Source organism: Perissodus microlepis, chromosome 12, assembly GCF_051167445.1.
Source record: "Perissodus microlepis isolate ML-2025 ecotype Zambia chromosome 12, ASM5116744v1, whole genome shotgun sequence".
NCBI lineage: Eukaryota > Metazoa > Chordata > Actinopteri > Cichliformes > Cichlidae > Perissodus > Perissodus microlepis.
Window position 1 is genome coordinate 1131363 of NC_140472.1, and position 26715 is coordinate 1158077.

The 26715-nt window shown below is 44.3% G+C and overlaps 1 protein-coding gene across 2 annotated transcripts in view; it reads right to left on the bottom strand.

The window, feature by feature from the left end:
- Window positions 1-26715, bottom strand: part of abca2 (ATP-binding cassette, sub-family A (ABC1), member 2) — a 103788-nt gene that overhangs the window by 46911 nt on the left and 30162 nt on the right. For both annotated transcript variants that reach the window (XM_084946047.1, XM_084946046.1), the window contains exons 6-15: window positions 26523-26636; window positions 20204-20422; window positions 8867-9237; window positions 6078-6237; window positions 5302-5430; window positions 4974-5141; window positions 2873-2969; window positions 1915-2088; window positions 490-592; window positions 131-245 (exon numbers count right to left, since the gene is read on the bottom strand). In XM_084946047.1, the coding sequence (XP_084802173.1) occupies window positions 131-245; window positions 490-592; window positions 1915-2088; window positions 2873-2969; window positions 4974-5141; window positions 5302-5430; window positions 6078-6237; window positions 8867-9237; window positions 20204-20422; window positions 26523-26636 (1650 nt within the window). The remainder of the gene's footprint in view (window positions 1-130; window positions 246-489; window positions 593-1914; window positions 2089-2872; window positions 2970-4973; window positions 5142-5301; window positions 5431-6077; window positions 6238-8866; window positions 9238-20203; window positions 20423-26522; window positions 26637-26715) is intronic.

A 26715-nucleotide genomic window follows, 5' to 3' on the forward strand; every position in this document is an offset into this window, starting at 1 on the left:
CCTGTTTTTCAAATGTTTGTTTAAAGTTTCAATCTTTGCTTTGTTTTAAAACTAATTGTTTGCTCCCATCCCCAATAATCTTTGAGTGAGCACGCTGTCATGTGGACCAGTCACGCTAACAAACACTCACCTCTTTAAGCCTGTGCTCTTTCTCAGCTACAATATGCTGAATCATCATGGCCACTGAGTAAACCCAAGAGATCACCATACACAGAGGCATCATGTGCTCAATCACAAAGAGAAAACTGCAACGACAACAGTAACACAGGGTATGAGCTGATGATCACAGTAACAGACAGATGTGATGATGGAGGAATATATTCATCCAAACTGATCGTTGGTCACGTTTAAATGAGCTTTTCAAACTGCTTAAGACATTCTTTTTACACGACTTTCTAATGGTAACGTGTCATTATTTTGTTTATTATTATCACATAAACAGAATCACAGTAAATAAAGTACAGGGCTACGTGTTAGTCCGTTCCTTACTCGTCTCTGGTGTAGCATGGATAGGGGAACATCTGAACGTAGTTGCCAGGCTCCACCACGTCATGCCCCACAAATGTGTTGATGATCGCTCTCTCTATCATATCTGGAAAAGAGAAAAAAATCGAGGCAGGGTTCGTATTTCTCTCCAGCGTGCATGTTACATACTTGTATATCAGCTGATGGTGACGGTTTGGGTAATAAAGGATGTTGTGAGTCAGACTGATTTACAAATTAATCACTTTAAGAAAAATTAAGATTTTTTTTAATTCACGTGATGAAATATAAAATACAGTAGAATTATATAACCTTTATTTTATATTTATGCTCAAACATTTTTCATGGGAAACTCAGTGACAATATTCGACATAAATATGGAGAAAGAGTGAGCTAGAACATTATAAAATATAAGGGACTCAATTATATATATGTATATATATATATTTGCTGTCTTCTGCAGGCTTACACATCAGCACGTGACTTGTACTCAGTTATGAATGAGGGTAATAAACAGAGAGCAGCTAAAAGCTCATTTTTTAAACAGGCTGATGATGAACTGAAGTAGAAATATTCTAATAACTTAAAACAACTGTTTCCTTTTAACATAAACTGCAGTAATAAAGACCACAGACCCTTAAAGAGCTACCACACTTGTAGTGTGACCAGTTTTCATAGGAATGACATCCAATAAAAGTCTATTGTAATTTCATTCTATGCTATAGCCTGATGAGACCCATGAAGACTTCTACGAGCAGGAGCAGGCACCACTCTCCTTTCTGGAGGAAGAGCTGAGGTGGAAGTCGTCTGACTTATAAACCCGTGAGTCCTGCATTTGGGTCCTCTCCTTCCATTCCCACACACGTGACCGTGAAAGTTTGATTTGTAGTCTTTTTATAATGATCCAACCCTGTCAGAGCCTGTGACCTCTCCTGGCTAAACAGCCTTACATGCGTTGGCTGTCTTCAGACACGTCTATCACTCTGATTTCATCATTCAATATTCTGTGTCAGTTGAGTGGCTTCCCTGCTTTCAGCAACCTAAATAAAATATGATTTGTAGTTAGAAAAGGCTACTGCTGCAGCTTTGTAAGCACGTTCCATCAATCCATCCCCTTCTGCTTATCCAGGTCAGGGTTGCAGGGGGCTTGAAACCCATCCCAGCTGCCACAGGGCAAGAGGCAGGGTACATCCTGGACAGGGTGCCAATCTGACACAAGGAAGGTAAGCATGTTACCTTTACTTCATAAAAACAAATGAAACTGCACTGATATCAGTGCGTCACCCCTTGGGTCCTGTGCATAAAACCGTTGATCTACATACTGTTCAAAAACCACACAAGACTGAGAATTCTCATTCCAACCACTGAGGGAAACAAATCAAACAATCAAAAGCTCAGCACTGGGGAGGTAAGTGAATTTCAGTTCCTTACCTTGGATCCAAACAAAGCCATACAGGAAATAGAATTTCCCCCCAGTGTTGGGGCCAGGGCGCCAGTAGGCCCTCCTGATTTCATTGGTCTTCTCTGTTAAGCTGGAATTTTGTCTGATTTTGTACATAACATGTGGTGGAAGGGAGCCATCTTTATTAGTCTGGAAAATCACACCTGGGGAAAGAAAACATTAGAATGGTAAAGAAAATCTAATTTTGCATCAAAACTCTGATGTGGGCATTTAATATGCTTCATTTGATTATGAAAGACTGAATAATATAGAAACAGAAACTTGAAACAGCTGCCTCATCCCTGACAGGACTGTGAGGAATCCTGACTGATTGCTGGTTGATGGGTGAGCGCAGTGATATCCCCGCCTGTGATGTGAATGATGCAACCATGAGTAGTAACGCCCCTAAACGGCAATTAGGAAATCAAGTGGTAATGTCATGTGTATCCACCAGGGGGAGCAGTGTGGGGCACACTCATATACGTTTTGAGATCCTTCCCAGATGCCTTAACGCCCACTCACATCCTGGGCCTTTTGACCTCAGAAATCACACGATTGGGTGGGGCCAGGTTTCACAGTGGGTCCACAATGGTGATTGTGACCTACATTCGTTTTCACACCTTGGCTCATGTGATTAGTTAGAGGATCATTAGGGGGTCAACGACCCTCATAATGGACAACTCTCACTACGGCAAATAATCTGGGAGCGATTGGTTTTAGAACTGAAGCTTCTTCAGTGGAATGAGATATGCCCAAAGGGAAGTCAGCTGACTCCTGTCAGCTGACCTCTAGCTGGAAGCAGTCTAAGGTCTGTGGGTACGCAAGTGACCTTTTTGCAAGCAAAGCACAAACAGGACATTGTGAAAATCTAGAGCATGTCCACCTCACTCCTGCACTTTAAATGCATTAGATACTATGATTACAGTCGGACATGCAAAGGCGACTCACTGGCAAACACAGAAACGTTGTCCCGGTAAGCCTGATTCAGGGTGTAGTTGACAATGCTGTCTTCATCAGGAAAGCCCTTGAAGACATCAACACTGACCTGTAAACACAAGTAAAAGACACACACCTGGGTTTGCCACTTATCTGTACTTTAATTTTAAGAACTGTACAGTGCTCTGTTTGGTAACTATTGTCCATGATGCAAATATGTGAAAATTGTGTGTGTCTGTCCTGTGTCCTGTTCTGTTTGTACATGTGTGGGTTTTTTGTTTTGTTTTTTGCAGCTGTTACAACCACATTTCCCCTTGTGGGACAATTAAAGGATTATTCTATTCTATTCTACTCAAATCATGTTTTACTGCAGAAGGCTGTTGGTGTTTTAGCACCAAGATGAAACCATCATATGAGCTTATTAAAGTCTTTACATATTTACAGCACGCAGTAGGATCGTGTGTTGTTGTCTCTGTTTTCTCTACAAAGTCCAAAGATATTAAATAGAATGTAAAAACTTCTCAGTGTGATTTAATGCAATGACTTTGCATTTATCTGTGGATTCCTAATAACAATTTTAATAAAATATAAACACAAAGAGTCATCCATGATTGTTGTGACTGACACCGGAATCAAGCAAGCAAAAAAAGAAGTTAATTCACGTGAATATCAAACCAGCATACCAGTCGTGTTTTCATGTGTAATCCAAACATTTGAAATACTGGTACGTGATTAAACAGAAAAAGAAAGACGTAGCTATAAGCTGATAGCAGTCACTTGTCTTATAATGACCCCACTCTATAAGTAACATTAATAAAGAAAGATTATTTCTTTGTTGTTGTTGTTGTGAAGCAGATAAAAATGAATATTGTTGTCATTATTATTGCAGCCCTGCATTCAGGTTTGGCTCGCAGGAGCAGCAGTCTTTGCAGAGAAGCCCAGACTTCCCTCACCCTGACCACCTCTTCCAGCATAGCCAGAGGGACACTGCATTGGTCAACTGACAGATATAATCTCTCCAGCATATCCTGGGTATGGCCTGGTGCCTCATCCCAGTACGATATGCCTGAAACACCTGGGCTAGGAGGCATCAAGTAGGACTCCTTCTGATGTTGAGGAGCAGAGGCTTTACTCCAAGTCCCCCTCGGATGAACAAACATCTCACCTTATCTCTAAGGGAAGAACCCAGCCACCCTTTGAAAGAAACTAATTTCCACCACTTGTATCTGTGACCTCATGAACAAGACCCCAAGAGCCTCCATCACCTGCTAGGGCTAGATAATGTGTCCATAAAACTATGAACAAAACTGGTGACCAAGGGCAGAACTGGCACGGTTCAACACTCACTGAGTCCTACTTATTGCCAACAATATGGTTCAAGCTCGCGCTGCAGTGGTAGAGGGAGCAAATGGCCCACAGCAACAGGCCAGACACCCCAGGGCTGACCCCGTGGGACGTGATGACAACTGTACAACTCCCACACACCCTCAAATAACCTCAGGAGGATAGAGAGCTTGTTCTGTGTTCTGCGACCACTTTATATATTGCGAGTGGAACACTGCATCCCCCTCCTGAGTCGTTTGCCAGAATCACCTTGATGCTGACCAAAAGTCTTGTTTTATGTCCCCAAACTCCTCCCACACCCACGTTTTTGCATCAGCAGTCCCATTGGCTAACGAAGCCAGGTAAGACTTTCTTGAGCCTGATCACCTCCCATGTCCACCAGTTGGTTCTGGGATTATGGTCCAAACCTGTCCCAGCTCCATATTCAGTGCCCAGGAGGCCCCTTCTTAAATCATCTGTTGTATTTTTCTTCTTAATGAGAACTCTTTTTCTCTTCTGAACTCGATATCCACACTATGCATAGTTATCCAGGATGCATAAGTGTTTTTATTTTTTTGCCTTTATTGGATAGCAATAGTAGAGATAGACAGAAAAGCGGAGCAAGAGGGGGAGGGAAGACATACATGGATCAGACTCAAACCTGGGCCGCTGCTTTCATGTGGTCATGTGGCTGAATTTATAGTACTGCTTTTTTATAAGGTCAAAACTAAGTTTTTGAAGTGATGCATTGTTTTATCTTTGTAAAATTTAAGATAAAAACTGTGCTGACCTTAGACATAAAGTGTGTCCAGCCACAGGCAGCATTGTCAATGGTGTCCAGCTGTTCTAGCAAGGTGGAAGTGTTGGGAAGACTGTAGTTTCCTTCCATCAGACTTTGCATTAGCTCAGTGTCTGTGCCATTTATCAACTCAGGGTGCTGCTGAAGATCTGAGAACAACTTGAGCAAGGAAAAACAAGATGAATGAAGCAGAAGCAGAGCACAATTAAAAGGCTCCTGACTCAAAATCTAATTCTAGGAAAAGATGGATGTAAAGGGAAAATGTTACAGCACAGACAGTACTGCAGCGTCATGTCAGTGGGATCTTTTGTAAATGTACCTGCTGCAGCCACACCAGGTGCTTGTGGAACTGGCCCTCCTCCAGGAAATTCCTGAGCTGGGAGGAGATATTGAGCCACACCCGGGTGTAATGTGTCACATTCCCAACAAATGCAAATGTCTCATTGGCCTTTAAAGAAAAAAGTGAACACATTAGTTTTTCATTACAATCTGTATGAATCTGTATAAACAAATATATGTATATCTATAAATAAAATGTCTTCTATTATATTTCTTCTTCTTCCAATACAGTAACACAGTTCTTACAGTAGTGGAGGGTACCGTGGTCTTAAACATCCTAAATATATTTTTCCCCAGATCTGTGCTTGGACACAGCCCTGTCTCACTGGCCTTTTCAATTATGTTCTATGACAGGTGGACTCCAATCCAATTCTAAAAGCATTTCACAGACAACAGAGCGCAGTCATATCCAAGTATTAATAGTATGAATGCAAAATATCAGCCTTTTTTTCAACAATTCTAAGTGAATGGAAACATCTTTTGCTTTGTCATTATGGAGTGTTGCACAGATCATGTTGCACAAACACATTGAAAATGTTCTGAATGAACATTGTATCAGGTTAGGGTTAAAAATTAGATGGTGGTGATCTACATAATACTCATTCAGTCCATTCTGCCTCCCAGTGTTTTGGAAGAAAACACACTAATAGCTTGGACAGTGTATTTTTGCTGGTTATGACAAAAGCTTTGTTCATACTTGATTGATAATGCAAATCTGTTTGTACATATACACGAAAGAGAGTGCTGTTTACATGCCTTCTGAATCACTTTGTCCACCTGGGAGCCAATAGGAGAGTAGAGGATCTTGGGATTTGTAGTCATCAAGTGAACCAGTAGGCCCAAATTCCTTTGTTCTTTGCTGGTGAATCCCAGAGAGCTCATGTTTCCCTGCTTCAAAGCCTCCGGTTCAATTATCCTGCAACAAGATCTATGGTTAAAGAGCACAGACTGTACTGCTAAGTAACATCTATCCATTTTCTTCCGCTTATCTGGGGCAGGGTTGCGGGGGCAGCAGCCTATGCAGAGAAGCCAAGACCTCCCTCTCCTCCACCACCTCCTGCGGCTTGTCTGGGGGAACACCAAGGCATTCCCAGGCTAGCCGAGAGATATAATCTCTCCAGCACGTCCTGGGTCTGCCCCAGGGCATCATCCCAATGGGACATGCCCGGAACACCTCACCCAGGAGGCGTCCAGGCAGTGTCCTTGTCAGATGCCCGAACCACCTCAACTGACTCCTTTCGATGCAGAGGAGCTGCTCTACTCTGAGTCCCTCCCGGATGGCTGAACTGGATGCGTGTCTCATCTGATTCCCACTGCTTCACACTCAGCTGTGAACCGTTCCACTGCGAGCTGGAGGCCATCACTCAAAGAGATGAGATTCTGAGACCAATCAAGTGAAGCCTTCGGCCACTTGGCTGCGCCTAGAAATTCTGTCCACAAAAATTACGAACAGAATCGGTGACAAAGGGCAGCCCTGGCGGAGCCCATCACCCACCAGGAACGAGTCCGACTTATTGTCGGTTATGTTGGACCAAGCTCTTGCAACGGTTGTATAAGGATCGAATGGCCCGTAGCAATGGGCCAGACACCCCATATTCTCGGAGCACCTCCCACAGGACAGTCCGAGGGACACGGTCAAATGCCTTCTACAAGTCCACGAAACACATGTAGACTGGTTTGCAAACTCCCATGCACCCTCAAGTATCCTTGAGAGGGTAAAGAGCTGGTCCAGTGTTCCACAACCAGGACGAAAACCACATTGTTCCTCCTGTATCCGAGGTTCGACTAACGGACAGACTCTCCTTTCCAGCACCCTGGCATAGACTTTCCCAGGGAGGCTGAGGGGTGTGACTCCCCTGTAGTGGGAACACACCGTTCGATCCCTTTCTTTGAAGATGGAAACCACCACCAGGTCTGCCAATCCAGAGCTACCACCCCTGATCTCCATGGAACATTGTAGAGGCGTGTCGACCAAGACAGCCCTACTATAACTGACAGTACTTTGGAATTTGATCTGTATCTTCTAGGTTATACACTACAGGTAAAAAGTTGGACACACCTACTCATTGAATGTTTTTTCTTTATTTTTACTACCCTTCCTACATTGTAGATACAAACTGAAGACATCAAATAGATGAAGCCAGATATATGGAAGCAAAGAAAAAATGATAAATAACTCTAAATATGTTTATATTTTAGATTCCACCATTCGTCTTGTTGACAGCGCTGCAAACCCTCGGCCTTCTCTCAGTGAGCTTCATGATGTAGTCACCTCACAGGTGTGCCTGTCAGGGTCCATTTGTTCATTTATTGCCTTCTTAATGCCACTGGGCCCATCAGTTGTTTTGTGCAGCAGTCAGGTTGGGACACAGCTGACAGCGCTATTTGACAACTGTTAGAATTCATATTATGGCAAGAACCAATCAGCTAAGTAAAAAGAAACAACAGTCCATCATTACTTTAAGGACTGAAAGTCAGTCAGTCAAAAAGTTGCTAAAACTTTGAATGTGTCCCCAAGTGGAGTCGCAAAAATCATCAAGCTCTACGATGAAACTGTCTGACATGAGGACGCCCCAGGAAGGGAAGACCAAGAGTCCCTCTGCTGCTGAGGACACATTCATCAGTCACCAGCCTCAGAAATCACAAGTTAACAGCTCAGATTAGAGCCCAGATAAATGCCACAGTGCAAAGCAGTAATCAAAGCAAAGGTTGGCTATTTAGAAGAATCTAAAATATAAAGCATGTTTTGAGATATTTCACACTTTCTTTGTTTACTACATAAAGAACGGTATGCCGATAGAGTGCATGGACAGCAGAGTAGTTTGAAAATAATTAAATGTTTTTTTTATTATCATAGTATTTTGTGGTTTTAGCAATAATTTCTTTGATTTACAACAATTATATCAGTTAGAGGTGGGGCAGCTGTAGCTCAGGAGATCCAGCAGGTCATCTACTAATGGGAAGGTTGGTGGTTTGATCCCTGGCTTCTCCAGTCTGCATGTTAAATATCTTTGGGCAAGATACTAACCCCAAGGTGCTCTCCCATGCATCCATCAGAGTATGAGTGTGTGTGAATGTTAGAAAGTGTTTAACCTTTTAGAGCTCAGTTGTAGTTCATTTAATTCCACACAGTTTACTGTCTACAAGTCTAGTAATCCTCTTATTTCACTTTCACAAACAGTTAATTGACATTCTTGCTGATGCTGATATCCAGGTATTTTGGTATTTTAATTTCTTCCCATTTAAGCTGTTAACAATCTCTCTGTTCTTATATTCTTGATGTGATTGGTATTTAATTTATGTGCTAGAACTTTATTATGTTGAGAAGCTGAGGAGGAGGTTACTCATTGCATATACTTTGTACTCTGACCATTGTTCATATAAAGATAAAACCTGTGGCTGCTTCTGTTTCTCTTCTGTTGGATAGCTTTTTTGTAAAAAGGAGTAGTCTAAACACGTGGGCACTTCTTTAAATGTATGTTCATTTAAAACAACATGACAAAAGCATTCCTCATACAATTAAAGACAGTTTTCGTCATACCCACCTGTTATTCCCACACAGAATGGGCTGCAGTCCAGCCCATAACTGTACAAATGCTGAAAACTGAGAATGAGGATTCTCCGTTTCCTTCTTCCCTTTCCCACTTCCTGCTCCTCCACCTTCCTCTCCTCCTTCATCACCCTCTCCGGGAATGTCAGTTGTGTTGGGGCCCCATGTGGTGGCATTGAGAGGCCATGTTGTGTTTGCTGGCGATGCTGGAGTTCGACCAGCACAGGCTCCTTTGGGCAGCAGGCGAGCCAGACTAGAAAGCAGGTCCACATCCTTCAGAAGCCTCTCTACATCAGCCAGTTCCTTCAACAGAGCCCCAACGTTAGACTGAGAGAGAAGAGCCGAAGAGCTGGGCTGCAGGTGAAGCTGGATGGGAAGAAAGGAGGAAATGGGCAAATTACATGATGGCTACAGCAGACATATGACAAAGGACCCTGTTTTCAAATGTCAATGCACATTTTTACTCAAAATAAAGACTGAAGCTGCCTGAAAACACAACTGCAATCTGCTCCAGACCCCCTGCTGATGTAGATGAATAACTAAATTCATGAATTTAATCCTCCCTGTGCTGTCACTATACCTGAACTGAAAACATTTTGAAAGTTTCACATCAGTTGGTGGTTCGGCAGGAGGTGAAAGAGAATAAGGGTGGCGATGCAGATTTTATGCAGTTGGGTTGATGCCATGTGATCTAACCAGAAATGCTGTTATGTGACCAATCAATGTTTGGATTATGAGTGTGGAGCCAGAGATGCCGAAGAACTAGAGGTGCAAGAGGTGCTTCAAACAGATGAACTGATTTGTCCAACATCTTTACCAGAAAAGCGACAGAGTCTTACAGAGCTGTCTGCAGCTTCTCTCTATCCCTTATCCCTCCAAAATCCCCTTAAAGACTATGTCTACTCCCAAATCACCAAAAATCCGGAAAAAATGATTTAAACATAAAGAAATCACAAAGAAAGAACAATACAGTATCCATGACTGCACCAAAGAGTAAAACAGTCAAATCTGGATTAATATTTGGTCTCCCGTTAAGTCCCTGTTAGTACATAAATTAACAATTGATCAATAAACTGATTTAGTCTGCCTTACAGAAACCTGGTTTCAACATAATGTTAATTTAGATGAATGAATGTCCCTCAGTCATAGTAATCATCAGAATCCAGAAGGGTTTGGCATCAATCGTCCACTCAAGCTTATTAACCAAAGACCCAGACAGACTTTTAATTCATTTGAAAGCCTGATGGTTAGTCTTGTCCACCACAGCTGTAAAACTCAAAAACCAGTTTTATTTATTATCATCTATTGTCCACCTGGGCCTTACACAGAGTTTCTGTCTGATTTCCGGGACTTTTTATCTGACTTAGTGCTCAGCTCAGATAAAATAATTATTGTGGGCCATTCACTAGCTAGGCCCATGTCCTCATTTTAGGTTTGGCAGCGTTTTAGTGGGTGAAGCTTGGACATTAATTGAGCTGCGGTTTGGGAAGGCCTCGAAGGGGACTGGCGACGGCTCCCGGGCCTGGCAGATCCCCATGTACTAAATAGGAGTGAAGGAGTTAAAGAATTGAGAACAAGGAGGGAGGGAGGGTGGGTCACGTAAACGAGAATGAACAGTTTGCAGAACTGAGGGGAACCTATATAGATGACATCCGGAAGGAGCGTGTTTGGAGGCGTGGTCCCGCTTCTGAAATTCCGATACATAATCTCCAATTCACTAGCTGGACCCACGTCCTCATTTTAGGTTTGGCAGCTTTTTAGTAGGTAAAGGTGAATGCTTGGACATTAATTGAGCTGCGGTTTGGGGAAGGCCACGAAGGGGCCTGGCGACAGTTCCCGGGCCTGGCAGATCCCCAAAGAAGGCATCCCCTAGAAGCAGTAATAACTGTGCGATACGAAGGTCGAAGACGTCAGCGGAATAATTTGATTTTCGATTCGACTTATTTATACAGCACCGAGCCACAGTGACAAACGCCTCAAGACCCTGCAATGATGTCTAGAGAAAAACCCAACAATCATATGACCCCCTATGAGCAAACACTTTGGTGACAGTGGGAAGGAAAAACGCCCTTTTAACAGGAAGAAACCTCCAACAGAACCAGGCTCAGGGAGGGGCGGGGCCATCTGCTGTGATTGGTTGGGGAGAGAGAAGGAGAAGAGGACAAAGATGATCGCATGGAAAGCGAACGTCGCTCCGTGTTGTGGAGAGGATGAGCTCGGACAATTAGGAAGGAATGGCAGGAGGAGAGATCAAAGGAAGTTGCAAACAACGGAAATCTTAATGGATGAATGAGGGGAACCCTCGATCGGGTAGCGACGTGGCTCAACTTTGAGCTGAAGCTCTGACAGAGAAGAATGCTGGATTTGAGATTTGAGGTAGGGCTCGGCGGCTCAAAAAGCCTGTCTTTGAGTAGAAGATGGAGAGGGGGTGCTTAGCTGGTTAATTACTTCAGATAAGGTAGCAATAACGCCTGAGCTGATTTCTGAATTAACAGAAGTGACAGCAGCAGCTTGGGAAGAGTTGATGAATTGAAAGACTGATTAGAGGAAAATAATCTCTGCAATAATAACCCCCAAAATCGTCCGAGAGCAGAGTGCGAGTCCACTGGACTTCATGGGAGATGATAAGTCGTTCAGACGCGGTCAGAACCGTGAGTCGACTTAGAGAGTGGTCTCGAATGATTGTGTCGAGGGTGGATGCCTGATGATGCTGGTGAAAGCACATGAGATGTGAAGGCACGCCATGAAGAATTATGCGCATGACGCAGTTTGGATGTCTTAAAAGGAGCGATAGAGGACAGAACCTGGCATCTCTGTGCCACAAAGGTTCACCTTTGTTTTGCAAAGGCAGGAAAGATGGCAGCGAAACTGGCATCTCGGTGCCGGAGGCATGCTGTTACATTTGCGAATGAGGGATAAAGAGAGAACCTGTCATCTTGGTGCCACGGGGTTCGCCGGTGCTTTACGAAGGCAGGAAAGATGGCAGTGAATCTAGCATCTCGGTGCCGAGCAGAGAAACTTGCAACTCTATATTAAAAAGCGTGCTGCTGCGTTTGCGAATGAGGGATAAAGAGAGAACCTGGCATCTCGATGCCAGAGAGGTTTACTGCTGCTTTGCAATAACGGATGCCGAGAAACTAGCAACGTGGTGGAAGAAGATTGCTGCTGCGATTACGAATGATGGATATAGAAGGAACCACCTAGAAGGATTCTCTGCTGCTTTAGCCATGCTGGATGGACAGGAACTGGAAACTCAGGGGTAAGAAGCTTGTCACTGCGGTTTGCACATGGCAGATATAGCAAGAGCCTGACACCACTGTGCTAGAAGGGTTTGCTGCTGCTTGCAATGATAGAAGTGGAGAAACTGGCAGTTCGGTAGTAGGGATGCTAGATGCTGCATGCAAATGGGGGATGAAAGAAAACCTGGCAACCTGGTGCCTTTTTATTTATTTGTCCATGCAGACAACTGCCAACCCGATGGTAGAAAAGCTGCTGCTGCTCTCACGAATGAGGGATAAAGGAACCTGGCAACCCGGTGCCAACGTTTGCTACGGAGTTTAGCCACAGATGGAAGAGGCTGGGAACCTGGCAACTTGGTGCCAAGGTTTGCTGCAGAATTTTACAAAGGAGGGATGAGTGGCTGAGAGCCTGGCAACCCGGTGCCGAAGCATGCTGCATTTGCTACGGAGGGAAGGAGTACTGGCAACTCTGTGCCCCTTTTTTTTTTTTCCCTTAACTATGCTGAGAAACTGGCAACCCGATGGTCGAAAAGCTTGCTGCTGCTTTTGCGAATGAAGGAGAAAGGTACCTGGCAACCCGGTGCCGAGGTTAGGTGGAGAATTTGCGAAGGGGAGGCGGGGGGGGGCTGAGTTGCTGAGCACCTGGAAACTCGGTGCCAGCGTTTGCTGCAGAGTTTAGCCAAGGAGGGATGAGAGGCTGGGAACCTGGAAACTCTGCGCCAAGGTTTGCTGCAGAAAATTGCGAAGGAGAGATGGGTGGCCGAGAACCTGGCAACTCGGTGCCGACGTTTGCTGCAGAGTTTGTTTTTTTGTTTTGTGTGTCGTCTTTCCTGAGAAACTGGCAGTTCGGTGGTAGGGAGCTTGCTGCTGCGTTTGCGAATGGCGGATAGGGTTATGCATAAGCATTTAGCGAAAGGAGGGATGGAAACATCACGATGATGGAGAACAGTAGAGTATGGAGCTAGCGACAGATTTCCAGCTTGCATTAAATGGTGTTAGTAGGATGGAGAACAGAGCTGAACTTCTCCCTGCTACCTGGCGCTGGCCGGTGGGTGGAGCTACGAAGTACGCTGTAGCTTTTGCTGTTGGAGCTGCGATTTGTTTGGAAGCGTGGGTTTGGCGCTGATGGCTAACTCGCCCGGCCTGTGACCCGTTTCGGAGCAACGTGAGAGGAACTGTGAGTTCTGCTGGCGGGCGACCTCGCTGGTTTTCACTGAAGTGGCGGGCGGCCGGAGTTACTTCATGACTGGATTTAGCGGAGATAAACCAACTGGATGGATGGACGTAGAGAAAACTGCTAGAAGGTCATCAGGATTCGGTTTTTTGGAAGCGCCGCTGTGACGTTTGGTGTGTTTCTGGGATTGCCGGAGGAAAAGCGATGGATGCAGAGCTTGAGTAGTTGTTTGTCTGACGCGCTGACGGACGAGAGGGTGATTGTAGCAAAGGGTGAGTAAAACTACGTTACTCCTGAGAGATGAGCTGTGTTTAAAGGTATTTGCCGAGAATGGACCCTGTTTGCACGTAAACGAGAATGAACAGTTTGCAGAACTGGGGGGAACCTATATAGATGACAACCGGAAGGAGCATGTTTGGAGGCGTGGTCCCGCTCCTGAAATTCCGATACATAATCTCCAATGTAATGACAGCCTCAACATGGCATTTAATGTGTTCTTAGATTCTATTGGCTTCTCTCAAAATGTAAAAGAACCCACCCACCACTTTAATCACAATAGAGATCTTGTTCTGACATAGAAACTGAATATTTAACAACATTCCCTAATGTCCTTCTTTTCTCTGATCACTTCTTAATAAATTTACAATAAGAGATTACACACCATTGAGAACAGATATTCTCACAGTAGACGTCTTTCTGAAAGTGCTGTAACTAACTAAAGGGTATAATTCTCCACTGTTATCATCTTGTACCAATGCAGTGCTACTGCAGGCAGGAATGATTTCCTGTGTTGTTAAATCTGCATTTGGGTAATCCCAGCCTCTTACTGAGCGTGCCCCTGCGACTGGCCAGCACGTCATTGAGTAGGTGGGAGGTATTTTCCAGCATTGTCCTTATCTTGGACAACATTTGCCTCTCACACGCCACCTTAAGGCAGTCCAGCTCCATCCCCACAACATTACTGGCCTTGCGGACCAGTTTGAGTCCGTTGGCATCTGCGACCCTCAACCTGAAGCTCCATCATGCAACCTCACGAAGGATAGCATGGCCACAATAGACTCATAGAAAATCCTGAGCATTTTCCAACAGATGTTTAAAAGACCTCAGCTGCCTAAGAAAATAAAGACGACGCTTGCCCTTCCTGTAGAGTGCATTGGTGTTTATTATCTATGTGTACTCCAAAAATGTAAAAGGTTACATTATACATGCTTCCCCTTGGCAGTATCATTAGAAGGCATAGCACACATTTTCACTGCTGTGCAGATGATACCCAAATTTATCTATCCAAGTCAATTAACACACAGCAATTAGTTAAACTAGAAGACCTCTAATTTTCTCAAATTTACACGAAACTGAAGTTACTATAAATCTTAGAAATATAATATCTAACCAGATTCTTCCTCTGGATGGCATTACCTTGGCCTCCAGTAACCCTGAGAGGGACCTTGGAGTCATTTTTGACCAGGACATGTCCTTCAACGCACATATTAAACAAATATGTAAGACTGCTTTCTTCCATTTGTGCAACATCTCTAAAGTTAGAAATATCCTGTCTCAGAGTGACGCTGAAAAACTAGTTCATGCATTTATTACTTCCAGGCTGGACGACTGCAATTCATTATTATCAGGAAGTCCTAAAAACTCCCTGAAAAGCCTTCAGTTAATCCAAAATGCTGCAGCAAGAGTCCTGACAGGGACTAGAAAGAGAGAGCAGATTTCTCCTGTTTTGGCTTCCCTTCATTGGCTTCCTGTTAAATCCAGAATTCAAAATCCTGCTCCTCACATACAAGGTCTTAAATCATCAGGCCCCATCTTATCTTAATGACCTTGTAGTACCATATCACCCTATTAGAGCACTTCGCTCTCACACTGCAGGCCTACTTGTTGTTCCTAGAGTATTTAAAAGTAGAATGGGAGGCAGAACCTTCAGTTTTCAGGCCCCTCTTCTGTGGAACCAGCTTCCAGTTTGGATTCAGGAGACAGACACTATCTCTACTTTCAAGATTAGGCTTCAAACTTTCCTTTTTGCTAAAGCATATAGTTAGGGCTGGACCAGGTGACCCTGAATCCTCCCTTAGTTATGCTGCAATAGACGTAGGCTGCTGGGGGATTCCCATGATGCATTGAGTTTTTCCTTTTTAGTCACCTTTCTCACTCACTATGTGTTAAGAGACCTCTCTGCAGGAGTCCTGACTTAAGCTGAAGATTGTTGATGCTTCCACAGATCACTCTAGAGCAGTCCTGGCCCGAGGAGACCATGGAAAAGAACATCCAGTCCTATATCTTGGCCGGAAGCCACATGACACAATGTATTCCACTGTGAAGAAGGAAGCCTTGGCCATTAAGTGTGCACTGGAGAAACTCCAATATTATTTGTGTAGATAGGAATTTGATCTGGAAACTGACCACCAAGCAGCCACTTGGATCAATTCTAACAGAATTACAACAGCTGCCTGTTACAATGGTAACTCTCACGTCAGCCTTTTAGATTCAGCAAGTGTAATATAGTGGCAGATTACCTCTCCAGGTTGGTGAAGTGCGGCAACCTGGAGAGGTAATCTGCTAGCAAAAGGTAACAAAATAATTAACTCCCAATCTTGGGAGTCCCAAAAATCATGGATGTGGGCTTGCACACAGGCATCCAGATATTCCACACACATGTGGATGCATGTCTCAAGGCCAAACAGTCAAACAAAAGGGAAGGGTGACCACTGACTTCACTATTTAGCAGCACAGGTGCAGTCAGCATATATTCTCGATTACCTCTCACTAAAATCATTGTGCGCAGTCTCCCCGCTGTCTTCAATGCGGGATGGGTAAGACAAGGCATGGACCTCCTGGTATTAACCAGTGGGTTTGCGAACACTTGGGGTCACGTGAGCTGTATTATTCTGGGTTTATTTTTTTCCTTATAACGAGCCTGTTTAAGTTGCCTGTTGCTCATATAACGAGAGATCTTCTGGTGACAATGATAACAATCTGTCAAATGATTAATGAACTCACCTCAACCATAGAGAGAAGATGAAGAAACTACACTGAACCAGGTCCAGGAGCTTTTAGTAGTTAAACAGAGAGAAACTGACCAACCGAAACAACAGTTGGAAGAAGAAGCAGCCCAAAATGTTGGCAATAATAACCAATCTGATTGTTCCTTCAAAAAGTAGCACAAACAGATAACAAAAATGACTCAACGACGATCATTACAGCAGGTTTATATTCAACCAAAGACAAATGTAAAGTCTTTGCGCTTCTACAAATTAAGGAATGATTCAACACTAACTTTGACTTCAATGCATGTTTATTTAAATTTTTGAACATCGTCATTGTTTAATAGCTTTTAGTTGCTTTTTCTTTCCTTTGACTAGATGGTAAATTTGTTAATATTTCTATCTGATTAGGAGACTTGTTGCATTTCAAATGCATGTCCAAAGGCTGCTAGACAATTATGAAGCGTAGACTATAATAGACATGCTTACCATCTGACAGCACTGTGGATGTCTCGGGGCAGAGAACCACACAGTACTGTTACAACTGTCTTTCGCAAGGCCGACTTTCAGAAACTCTTTGTGTAAGTAACAAAGTCTGTTCTGTAGTCGTGTGCCTCTTTGACACACATTCAGGCATCAACTGGTCTTTCTGCAAACTGGACCCACACAACCTCACGCTGACCTCAATGACAGTGCTGCTAGTCCACATTCACACTCCTGGACAGTGAAAAAAACTTGTAGCAGCAGCTTGGGTCTTCATGGTTCCCAGAGAATTACAAAATAAAGAAAAGGATCCAGACAAAAATCAAATCAAATCGTACAGTTGGAAGAGTCCACACCCACGCTTAGTATGACTAATAAAAAACTTATATCTGCCAGTTAAACGTGCCATTCAGATCACAGTCTAAATACAAGTAGTACTACCAATCCACAATAGCAAGTTATAGAGATTTAATCATCCAAAATGTAAATATTTAAATAAGGATTAATTCTCCCTAGCCTCAGGATAAAGCAAAATTAATTAAAGCATCCTCCATTTGATTGAAATAATTCCAATTTGCATAAACTGAGACTGAAGCCCAGAATACTTGTCACACATGATAAAATAGAAGTTAATTAACAGACATCTATTATTTTATACATATGGCATTTAAATATGGCATTGAGCTTAGTACCTTAATATTGAATATATATAAATATATAATTTGTATAAAAAAATACACTTTCAGCAGGTTTTTATTCAGATTACATGAAATCACAGGTACCAGAATAAAACCTTAAAACACATCAATTAAAAGGAGGAGGCAGAGGCCAGCCCAAGATACATGAGCAAAGGTGCTAGTTATGGGGGTCACACATGCACACTTATATGTGGAACCAGTTATATACGATCGGAGACTTTAATTATCTTCAGACGTTACATCCATTTAAGAGCTCTGCAGTACATGCTCCTCCCAGGTTCTAGCCAAATCCCCCTTTGGGTGATCACAGTACTGGTTTCTAAAATCTTTAGACGTAGTGAGTGAAGAATGTAGTTTAGGTCGTCTCCAGTTCCTGCCATACAGCTACTTCCTTTGCTTTTGAGTACTTGATTGGCTGTCTCTATCAGGTCCTAATGGTAAAATGACTAAAATCAACATAACTTCCTGTTATGTTACTACTACTAGGTGCAATGGAGAATACTCACTATTGCATGTCTTGCTGATCTATATCGTGTTGAAGCACCAACTAAAATTTCACCTACATGGGATGATGATTACCCAATTGCCAGTATTGGTAGCCGGGAATTGGTCCGCCAGGACCTCCGCTCCTGGCCGCTGCCCGACTCACATTGCACCCGACCCCTACGGTGCCTCCTGCAGGTGGTGGGTCTGCAGGAAGATGGGCCTATGTCCCTTTTTCGGGCCCGGCCACCAGATGCTTGCCCTCAGCCACTCTCCCCGGGCCTGGCTCCAGGCCGGTGCCCCGGTAACCCTATCCCGGGAAGGGTGAACTGTTCCCTTGATGGTCTTTTCATAGGGGTCTTCTGAATTACTCTTTGTCTGGTCCTCATCCATGGGAGACCCTACCAGGGGGCAAAAGCCCCCAGACAACATAGCCCCTGGGATCCCTGGGACACACAAACCTCTCCACCACGATAAGGTAGCGATTCGCAGAGGGGGGAGCGGGAGATCGACAGACGAATTGGTGCAGCGGCTGCAGTGACAGTACCCGTTCCGTAGCTCTCAATTTACCAGTCGATCTACGTCCCTACCCTCACCTATGGTCACGAGCTGTGGGTAGTGACCGAAAGAATGAGATTGCGAATACAAGCGGCGGAAATGAGCTTCCTCCGAAGGGTGGCTGGCCTCTCCCTTAGAGACAGGGTGAGAAGTTCAGCCATCCAGGAGGGGCTCAGAGTAGAGCCGCTGCTCCTCCACATCGAAAGGAGTCAGTTGAGGTGGTTCGGGCATCTGACAAGGATGCCCCCTGGGCGCCTCCTAAGCGAGGTTTTCCGGGCATGTCCCACCGGGAGGAGGCCCTGGGGCAGACCCAGGACACGCTGGAGAGATTATATCTCTCGGCTGGCCTGGGAATGCCTTGGTGTTCCCCCAGATAAACTGGAGGAGGTGGCTGGGGGAGAGGGAGAGAGGGAGGGAGGTCTGGGCTTCTCTGCTTGGGCTGCTGCCCCCGCGACCCGGCCCCGGATAAGTGGAAGAAAATGGACAGATGGATGGATGGTATGATGATTATAATCTACTGCATATTTTCTGTTGCCACTAGGTGGCGCCATAATAGTGACCAATATTAGACATCTGACAGTTTGGACTCAAGCATGCCCAGTTTTTGACAGACTTGACAATTGAGAAACCATGTAGTGTCCTGTGGCAAAAAACCAAACAAAAACAGTTGTTTTTAAAATCAAGTAACATCAACTCATTAAGGCTTTCCTGACCAAATGTTATATGATTCTGCTAAACCACCATGAAACTGTACCTCAAAATATAAAACATGACAGTTTCTGTCACCACTATGTGGTGCTGTGACTATTGTTAAAAGCTAACATAGTACTGGGTTCAGGGATGGACCCATATGACAGGTTTGGTCCAGATGGATGATGTATGTGAAACTGAGCAAATATAGTTCAAAAAGTTCAAAAAAAGCATCCTGTAGTCTCAGTATGTGAAACCTATAAAATATGAACATTTTCTCTGTTACTGAAGCATGTGCACACACGGTCATGACTTTAGAAAGTTGATTCATTCCATAAAATAATAATAATCCACGGAGCAGACACAATAACGCCTCTGCACTTTGTGCTGAAGACCTAAAACTGAATGAAGCGGACAGAATAGGGGTTTCGCACTAAATGGATCAGATACAATAGGATACAATAGGGTTCTTGCAATTTCATCCAGGACATAAACAACCGCATTATGTTGCTAACACAACTCTGGTTCTTTGCAAGCTTCTGCACAGACAGCATGCTAATGCTAAGCTAGCCAAGAGCCCAGAGTGAAAGCTAAGTGAATGCCGACCCTAGCAGCCAGACCCTGAACTTCAACAGGTAACAAGCTGATGAGCAGCTGAAAACTCCCGTTCTACCTGTTCATGTTTCTAAAGCAGAAAGACTGTCATGCAATTAATTTGCATCAATGTAATTTCTTTATTACTGCTTAGCAATCATTGTACTCTGAAAACAGAGCCAATGAGAACCCAATGAGAATCAATAAGGAATCAAATCAATAAGTGATATCGATAATGGATTCGGAAGCGCTAAATTCTTATCAATTCCTATCCCTAAACTCCAGGGCTGGAGGTCTCAAAACAGTAAGTAGAGTAGGTCTTGGAAATGAAAAACATGCATATAGTTAACAATATTATTTCTCAATGATAACTGTAAGTATACCAATGTTTAAAAATGGCCTGATGGACAATGTCCTCCATGTTACCTTCTCGGTGACACTCTGCATGTTGATCTGCTTTCTCAGCTCCAGGCTCAGCTGCCTGAAGCGTGCTGACTTTTGCTCCGCCCCTTCGCTACACACAGAATTGCGATACGCCTGGATCACGGGTCGCTGCTTCTCAGGTACCAGCAGAATCTTGCTCAGCTCAGAGGACCTGTCCCCACAGGTGAGGTCCTCAAGTGTGGATGCAGTTAAGAGGCTGTCCTGTGAACAACAGAAACACTTTACATGTCCAAAGGTCCTGATACGTTAGTCGGTAAAGTCTTCATAAAGACTTTCAGGCTCTGCGTGACACACACACACACACACACACACACACACACACAAGAAGGCAAGTATTAATATTTAATATATGTATTGAAAATATGGATCTGTTCATTGTTAGTATATGTGGGCCAAATGTTGATGACCCCTCCTTTTTTCATACCTTCTTCTCTTCACCTTCACTCTGACAGCAAGAGTCAGAGGAACTGACAGTCTACACTCGAACAGCACACATGTGATTTTGGTCTTTGCGATGTGGCGTCCACATCCCTCTCAGAGGCAAGAAAAAGGTCACACACTGGACTTGGTGCTTTCCCACGGGCTGGATGTGTGCATCACGGAAATATCTGAGTTGCGCATCTCTGATCATCTTCCTGTGTTGTTCACTCTGACGCTGCGCTGCTCGGTAGATAAGCCGTGCGCCCCAGCGCACAAAAAGCGAGCGCTTAATGCTCTAACAGCGCCGCTTTTTCTGCTGCCTTTATGGACTCTGGAATAATGAACTCCAACTGTAAAAGTGTTGAGGACCTTTCGGACATTCTTCATTCTACCTGCACTGATAATTTGGACTCTATTGCTCCGCTCAGGACTGTGCGCACTAAGCAATTATCAGAGCCGTGGTTGAATGAACATACGCGCTCCCTTAGACGTGACTGTAGACGCGCCGAACGGAGATGGAAAAAGGACAGATTGCACGTTTCCCTACAGATTTAAAGGTCTCGTCTTTCTGCTTACCAAGAAGCTGTAAAAGCTGCAAAGACACAGTTTGTCTCAAACTTGGTGTCAGTAAACAGTCACAGGCCTCAGGTACTTTCTAATGTCCTTAATCGTTTTCTTAGTTCACGTGATAATGCTGGAGTCATTTCTTCACCAAGTATGTGCAATGATTTTTTAGCATTTTTTAATGACAAGATCCTATCCATCAGGGCTCTTGTCTCGTCGTCTGCTGCCTCAGATCCGAGTCTTTCTCCTGTGTGCTCAGCTGTCTTTGATCCCGTCTCCCTGAATGACTTGACTGCGGTAGTTAGTAACCTAAGATCATCACACCTCAAGGCTCTATTTTGGGTCCTGCCCTATTCGCCCTCTATTTGCTGCCATTGGGCTCCATCTTCTCGCGGTACAGCATTTCATTTCACTGTTTTGCTGATGATTTGCAGATTTATCTCCCTTTAAAAGCAGGGTCAGACCATCCGCAGCTCTTATTACGCTGCCTTAACGACATCAAACAGTGGATGTCGTTAAATTTCTAACGCTAAATGAAAATAAAGCTGATGTTGTCATTTTCGATAGCTCTCTGGGCCCCTTTTCCTCGTATTGTAAAACACACGTCAAAAACCTCGGTGTCTACCTTGATGGTTCTTTTAAAGTGAATAAGCAGGTGAGTGCAGTAGTTCAGTCCTGCTTCTTTCAGTTAAGACAGCTGGCCAAGGTAAAGCCATACCTCCCAGCTAACGTCTTTCAATGTGTTATTCACATTTTCCTTACTTGCAGGTTGGACTACTGCAATTCATTGTATTTTGGTCTTGACCAGGCCTCCATCCATCGTCTTCAGATCCAGCTGCTCGCCTGCTAACTGGTACCAAACGGAGAGAGCATATAACCCCAGTTTTAGCTTCTCTACACTGGCTTCCTGTCTCCTACAGGATCCAGTTTAAACTTTCACTTGTTTGTTTTTAAGTCGCTTAATGCCCGAGCCCCTTCTTATGTGTCTGAGCTCCTCTCTGTTTATGCTCCAGGAAAAACCATCGTGTCTAGCTCAAGATTAATGCTTTCCATGCCACGGACTAGTCTCAAATCTCGTGGTGATAGATCCTTCTCTGTGGCAGGTCCCAGACTTTGGAATAGTCTCCCCCTAAATATTAGATCTGCACAAACACTTGAGCAAATTTAAATCACTAGTAAAGACACATTTCTATGCCCTGGCTTTTAACACACTATGACCCAAACATTCTGGTCTTATTTTAAAATTCTTAGTTATTGATTTAATTATTTTATTGTCCTATCATTGTTTTATATTGTTATTATTGTTTTACATTGTCTCTTTTTAATGGCATTTTATATTGTTAAGCACTTTGTGCAGCATTGTTTGTCTGGAAATGTGCTATATAAATAAATTTGACCTTGACCTCTCTCAGGGTCATCCAGTACACCACTCACACTTTTACTTTACTACTTTTTAGTTGGCAGCTCCATGATGAGGGCTATTATAGGCACTCAGATTTATCCTGGAACTATCAGTGATCATGCACCGGTCGCTCTCTCAGAATAGAAAACTATTCTGAAGAAGTACAAAAATCTCTTCCTAGATCACATAAGTTTGCAGAGAATATCTGCCTCCTCAAAATAACAACTGGATGATGTTTATCTCGACCACTGAGCAATTCCATGAGTACACGTGGTCGGCTAAGGCTCTGTCTCCCTGTCGCCTTGCTGGTGGATGAAGGTGGTCTCTGGGACTGTCTGTGGTGGCTTCCTGGGGCCTGGAGAGCTGCAGCTGCTGTTTTAGGGTGTCTGTGTGTCCGGCTTGGTTGGTGGGGGACTGGGGTAGATGCTAATACAGCTGATAAATTTGGGGGAACAGAAGAATCGTAAGCTGGAGGAGTGATATGAGATGGTAGCAACCTTACTGACAAAAATCTATCAGATGTTTTCACAGGTGGCTGGAGACACTGGTAAGTGTGGTGGGTGAACAGCGTCTGTGACGGTTATTAGAGATGATATCTAATACATAGCTTGTTGCTTGTCTAGCAGCATCCTGGTAAAGAAGCAGCGCTTCCCTTAACATTCACAGGAGATCTGAAGTTTATCTTTTTTCCATTTTCTTTGTGCTCGGTCCGAGTTACATCGTTTAGCCAGGGATCTATTTTAGGTTTAACACACTTAGCTTTAAAAGGAGCAAAAGGATGGAGAACATCTGAACAAAGTGAGCAGATGATCAGCACTCAGCTTAAGAGAGTGACCATCCGAGGGAGGGGCACTAACATTTTAACAAACAGCAGAAACATTTCCAGCAGTAGCAGGAGTGATGATGCTGAGATTGCAAAAGAGGTTTAACTGGTGGACATGGCACAGAGTCCAAAGTATGTCACTGCTCATTGGTGGGGCCCCTGGCTGATTGAACAAGATTAAAAGAGTCAATAAGATTCAGGAAGTTTTTCACAAGAGGTTTTGTGGGACAGCAAACATGAATATAAAAATCCCCAAGAATTCTGTCAAATATTGATATTAATCCAGATAAAAAGGTGGAAAAGCCTTAAATAAAATCCCTGTTAAACTTGGGAGGATGATACAAAAGTGCACACAGCACAGGAGAAGACAGATCCATCAAAATAATAGTTCAAAGCTGCCATAAATATCAGCAGTGAGCTGTCGGCATTTAAACAGTTTTAAAAAACAGATGCAACCAATTTCCCACAGGAGTGGGCATGAGTTCAGAGAAAGGGCTTAACTCACTTCAATAACTCGACAATTTTCAGTCAAGAATAAAAAATCGAAGTAACGGGAGGTGAAGAAATCAGGACGGATGAAGGTCTTGTTAGCTAGTGATCTAGTGTTAATCAGAGCCAAGCTAATCAAGATTGGGCCGGAGGCCGGCGGGGGATGCACGACCCGGCAGGCGGAGATTCCAGGTGACAACACAAACTCTGCTGAGGCGATGTGTGCAATACCACATTCTACAGTAAACTACAGACACACTCTACTAGTGCACCCATCATTTGTAGACTGAGGAGTAATAGTATCTTATAGTAAACCATTTTCCAATGATTTTCCAATCCATGGAATAATTGACAGATTTGTCCACTGTTTCCCAACCTTTCATAGCCACGGCACATATTTCACCTTAGAAAAATCACACGGCACACCACCATACAAAATGTCACAAACACCATATTGACAATTTTCCCCGCTCGCCAGGCATAACAGAATTGGCTCGGTTTGTCCCGAGCCAATTCAAATACACTTTTTTGCTTACATGTGACCGCTACTCATGCTAGGGAATTCATCTAGGTCGGAGTTTTCTCCAGGACACAGGTCAGATTGACTACTTTTTCTTTTGCACAGTCTAATACCTTCTCCAAGTCCACAAAACACGTCGTCTGGTTGGATAGACCCCCATGCACCCTCAAATATCCCCGCGAGGGTGAAGAGCTGGTCCGGTGTTCCACGACCGGACGAAAACCGCATTGTTCCTCCTGTATCTGAAGTTTGACAAACGGATGGATTCTCCTTTCAAGCACCCTGGCATAGACTTTACCAGGGAGGCTGAGGAGCTATAGTGGGAGCACACCCTCCCGTCTCCCTGTTTAATGATAGGAACCACCACCCCGGTTTGCCAATCTAGAGGTACTGCCTCTGGATTGCCAAGCAATATTGTAGAGGCGTGTCAACCCGGACAGCCCTTCAACACCCAGAGCCTTCAGGAACTCAGGATACACCTCATCGACCCCAGGGGCTCTGCCTCCAAGTTGTTGTTTAACTGCCGCAGTCTGCTTCCTCTATGAAGGACGTGCCAGTGGGATTAGGGAGGTCCTCAAAGTTTTCCTTCCACAGTGTGACAATATGTTCAAAGCACCAAACACAGTGTTGATAAAGCACTGCTTTCCCCTCCTGAGATACCTGACAATTTGCCAAAATTGCCTTGAGGCAGTCTGAAAGTCTCGTCAAACTCCTCCCACCCCCGAGTTTTTTCTTCAGCCACTGCCAGAGCCACGTTCCACTTGGCCTGCCGGTACCTCCTGGCTGCCTCCAGCCCCACAGGTTAACCAAGCCCGATAGGACTCTTTCTTCAGCCTGGTGGCTCCTTTCACCTCCAGTGTCTACCATCTAGCTCGGGAGTTACCATAATGACAGGCACCAGATACCTTGCAGCTGCAGCTCAGTGCAGCAGCCTCAGCAATGGAGGTGCTGAATATGGTCCATTCGGACTCAGTGTCCCCTGTCTCTCTCAGAACGCTGTTGTAGCTCTTCCGGAGGTGCAAGTTGAAGATCTTGTGGACCGAGGCCTCTGCTTGGTGTTTCCAGAGCACCGTCACTATACGTTCAGTTGCGCCAGGTCTGTCATGCATCCTTCAGAGAACTTCTGGAGACTGCACAGAGACCTGCCATCTTCAGAAGTTTTCTGATGACTCTGGGATGGCTGGATGCATCACTGAGGTTGATAAGACGGAGGACTCCTTTGTCACGTGGTGCGAGTAGAGAGACTAAAGAATTGACTGTGGACTTTAGGAAGACCAGGAAACCTTGAACCCTGTTACAATCCAGGGGGTTGATGTGGAGATTGTGGAGGACTATAAATACATTGGAGTGCACATAGATAATAAACTGGACGGGGTTTAGAAAACCACTGCACTTTACAGGACGGGCCAGAGTCGTGTCTATTTTCTGAGGCAGCTGAAGTGTTTAAAACATCATCTTTGTGACCAGTGCCATCCTGTATGCTGTTACATGCTGGGGCAGCAGCTCTGTAGCTAACCATCTGTAGCACATTTTTTTGTATACTTTATTAATCCCCTGTAGGGAAATTATTCTCTGCATTTAACCCATTCACTCAGTGAAGCAGCTAGCCCAGCTAGCCCAACCTCAGTAACCCTACAAACGCCACTGCTGTTTAGTCTTAATTTATGTTAAAGTGATAGCAGAGCTGTACGATTAAATTTTTCAAAAATCAGAACATGGCATTTTATTTAATCTTAATTTTTTGGGGAAAACTTCCCTCATACCACTAGAGGGAGCCCACGTACCACCAGTGGTATGCGTACCACAGTTTGAGAATGACTGCTCCAGAACATACGGCCTCAGACCTGATGATGCGATTACAAAATCGATCATTAACCTGCAGCCTAGGATGTCCTGGGGCCATGTGCATGTATGGACACCATAATGATGGAAGATGGTGTTTGTTATGGACAAACTGTTTGCACAGAAGTCAGATAATGCAACACCGCTTGGGTGCAGATAAAGCAGACCATTCCTCCCAGTTACACCCCTCCAGGTCTCACTGTCGTTGCCCACATGAGCCTTGAAGTCTTGAAGCACTTACTTCTAACTGAAGGACTCTGTCTCTAGGTTTTTGTGTGGTGCCCTTGGCCTGTTGAATCCAGCTGTGGGCTCCTCCGCCATCTCCGAAATGTGTACCGACGATAAGGCTGTAAACCTACAGATCACACACAAAACTGTCAGTGAGTCACTGCGGAGCTTCTGGATCACTGTTCTAGTGCTTTCTGTTCAGCCAC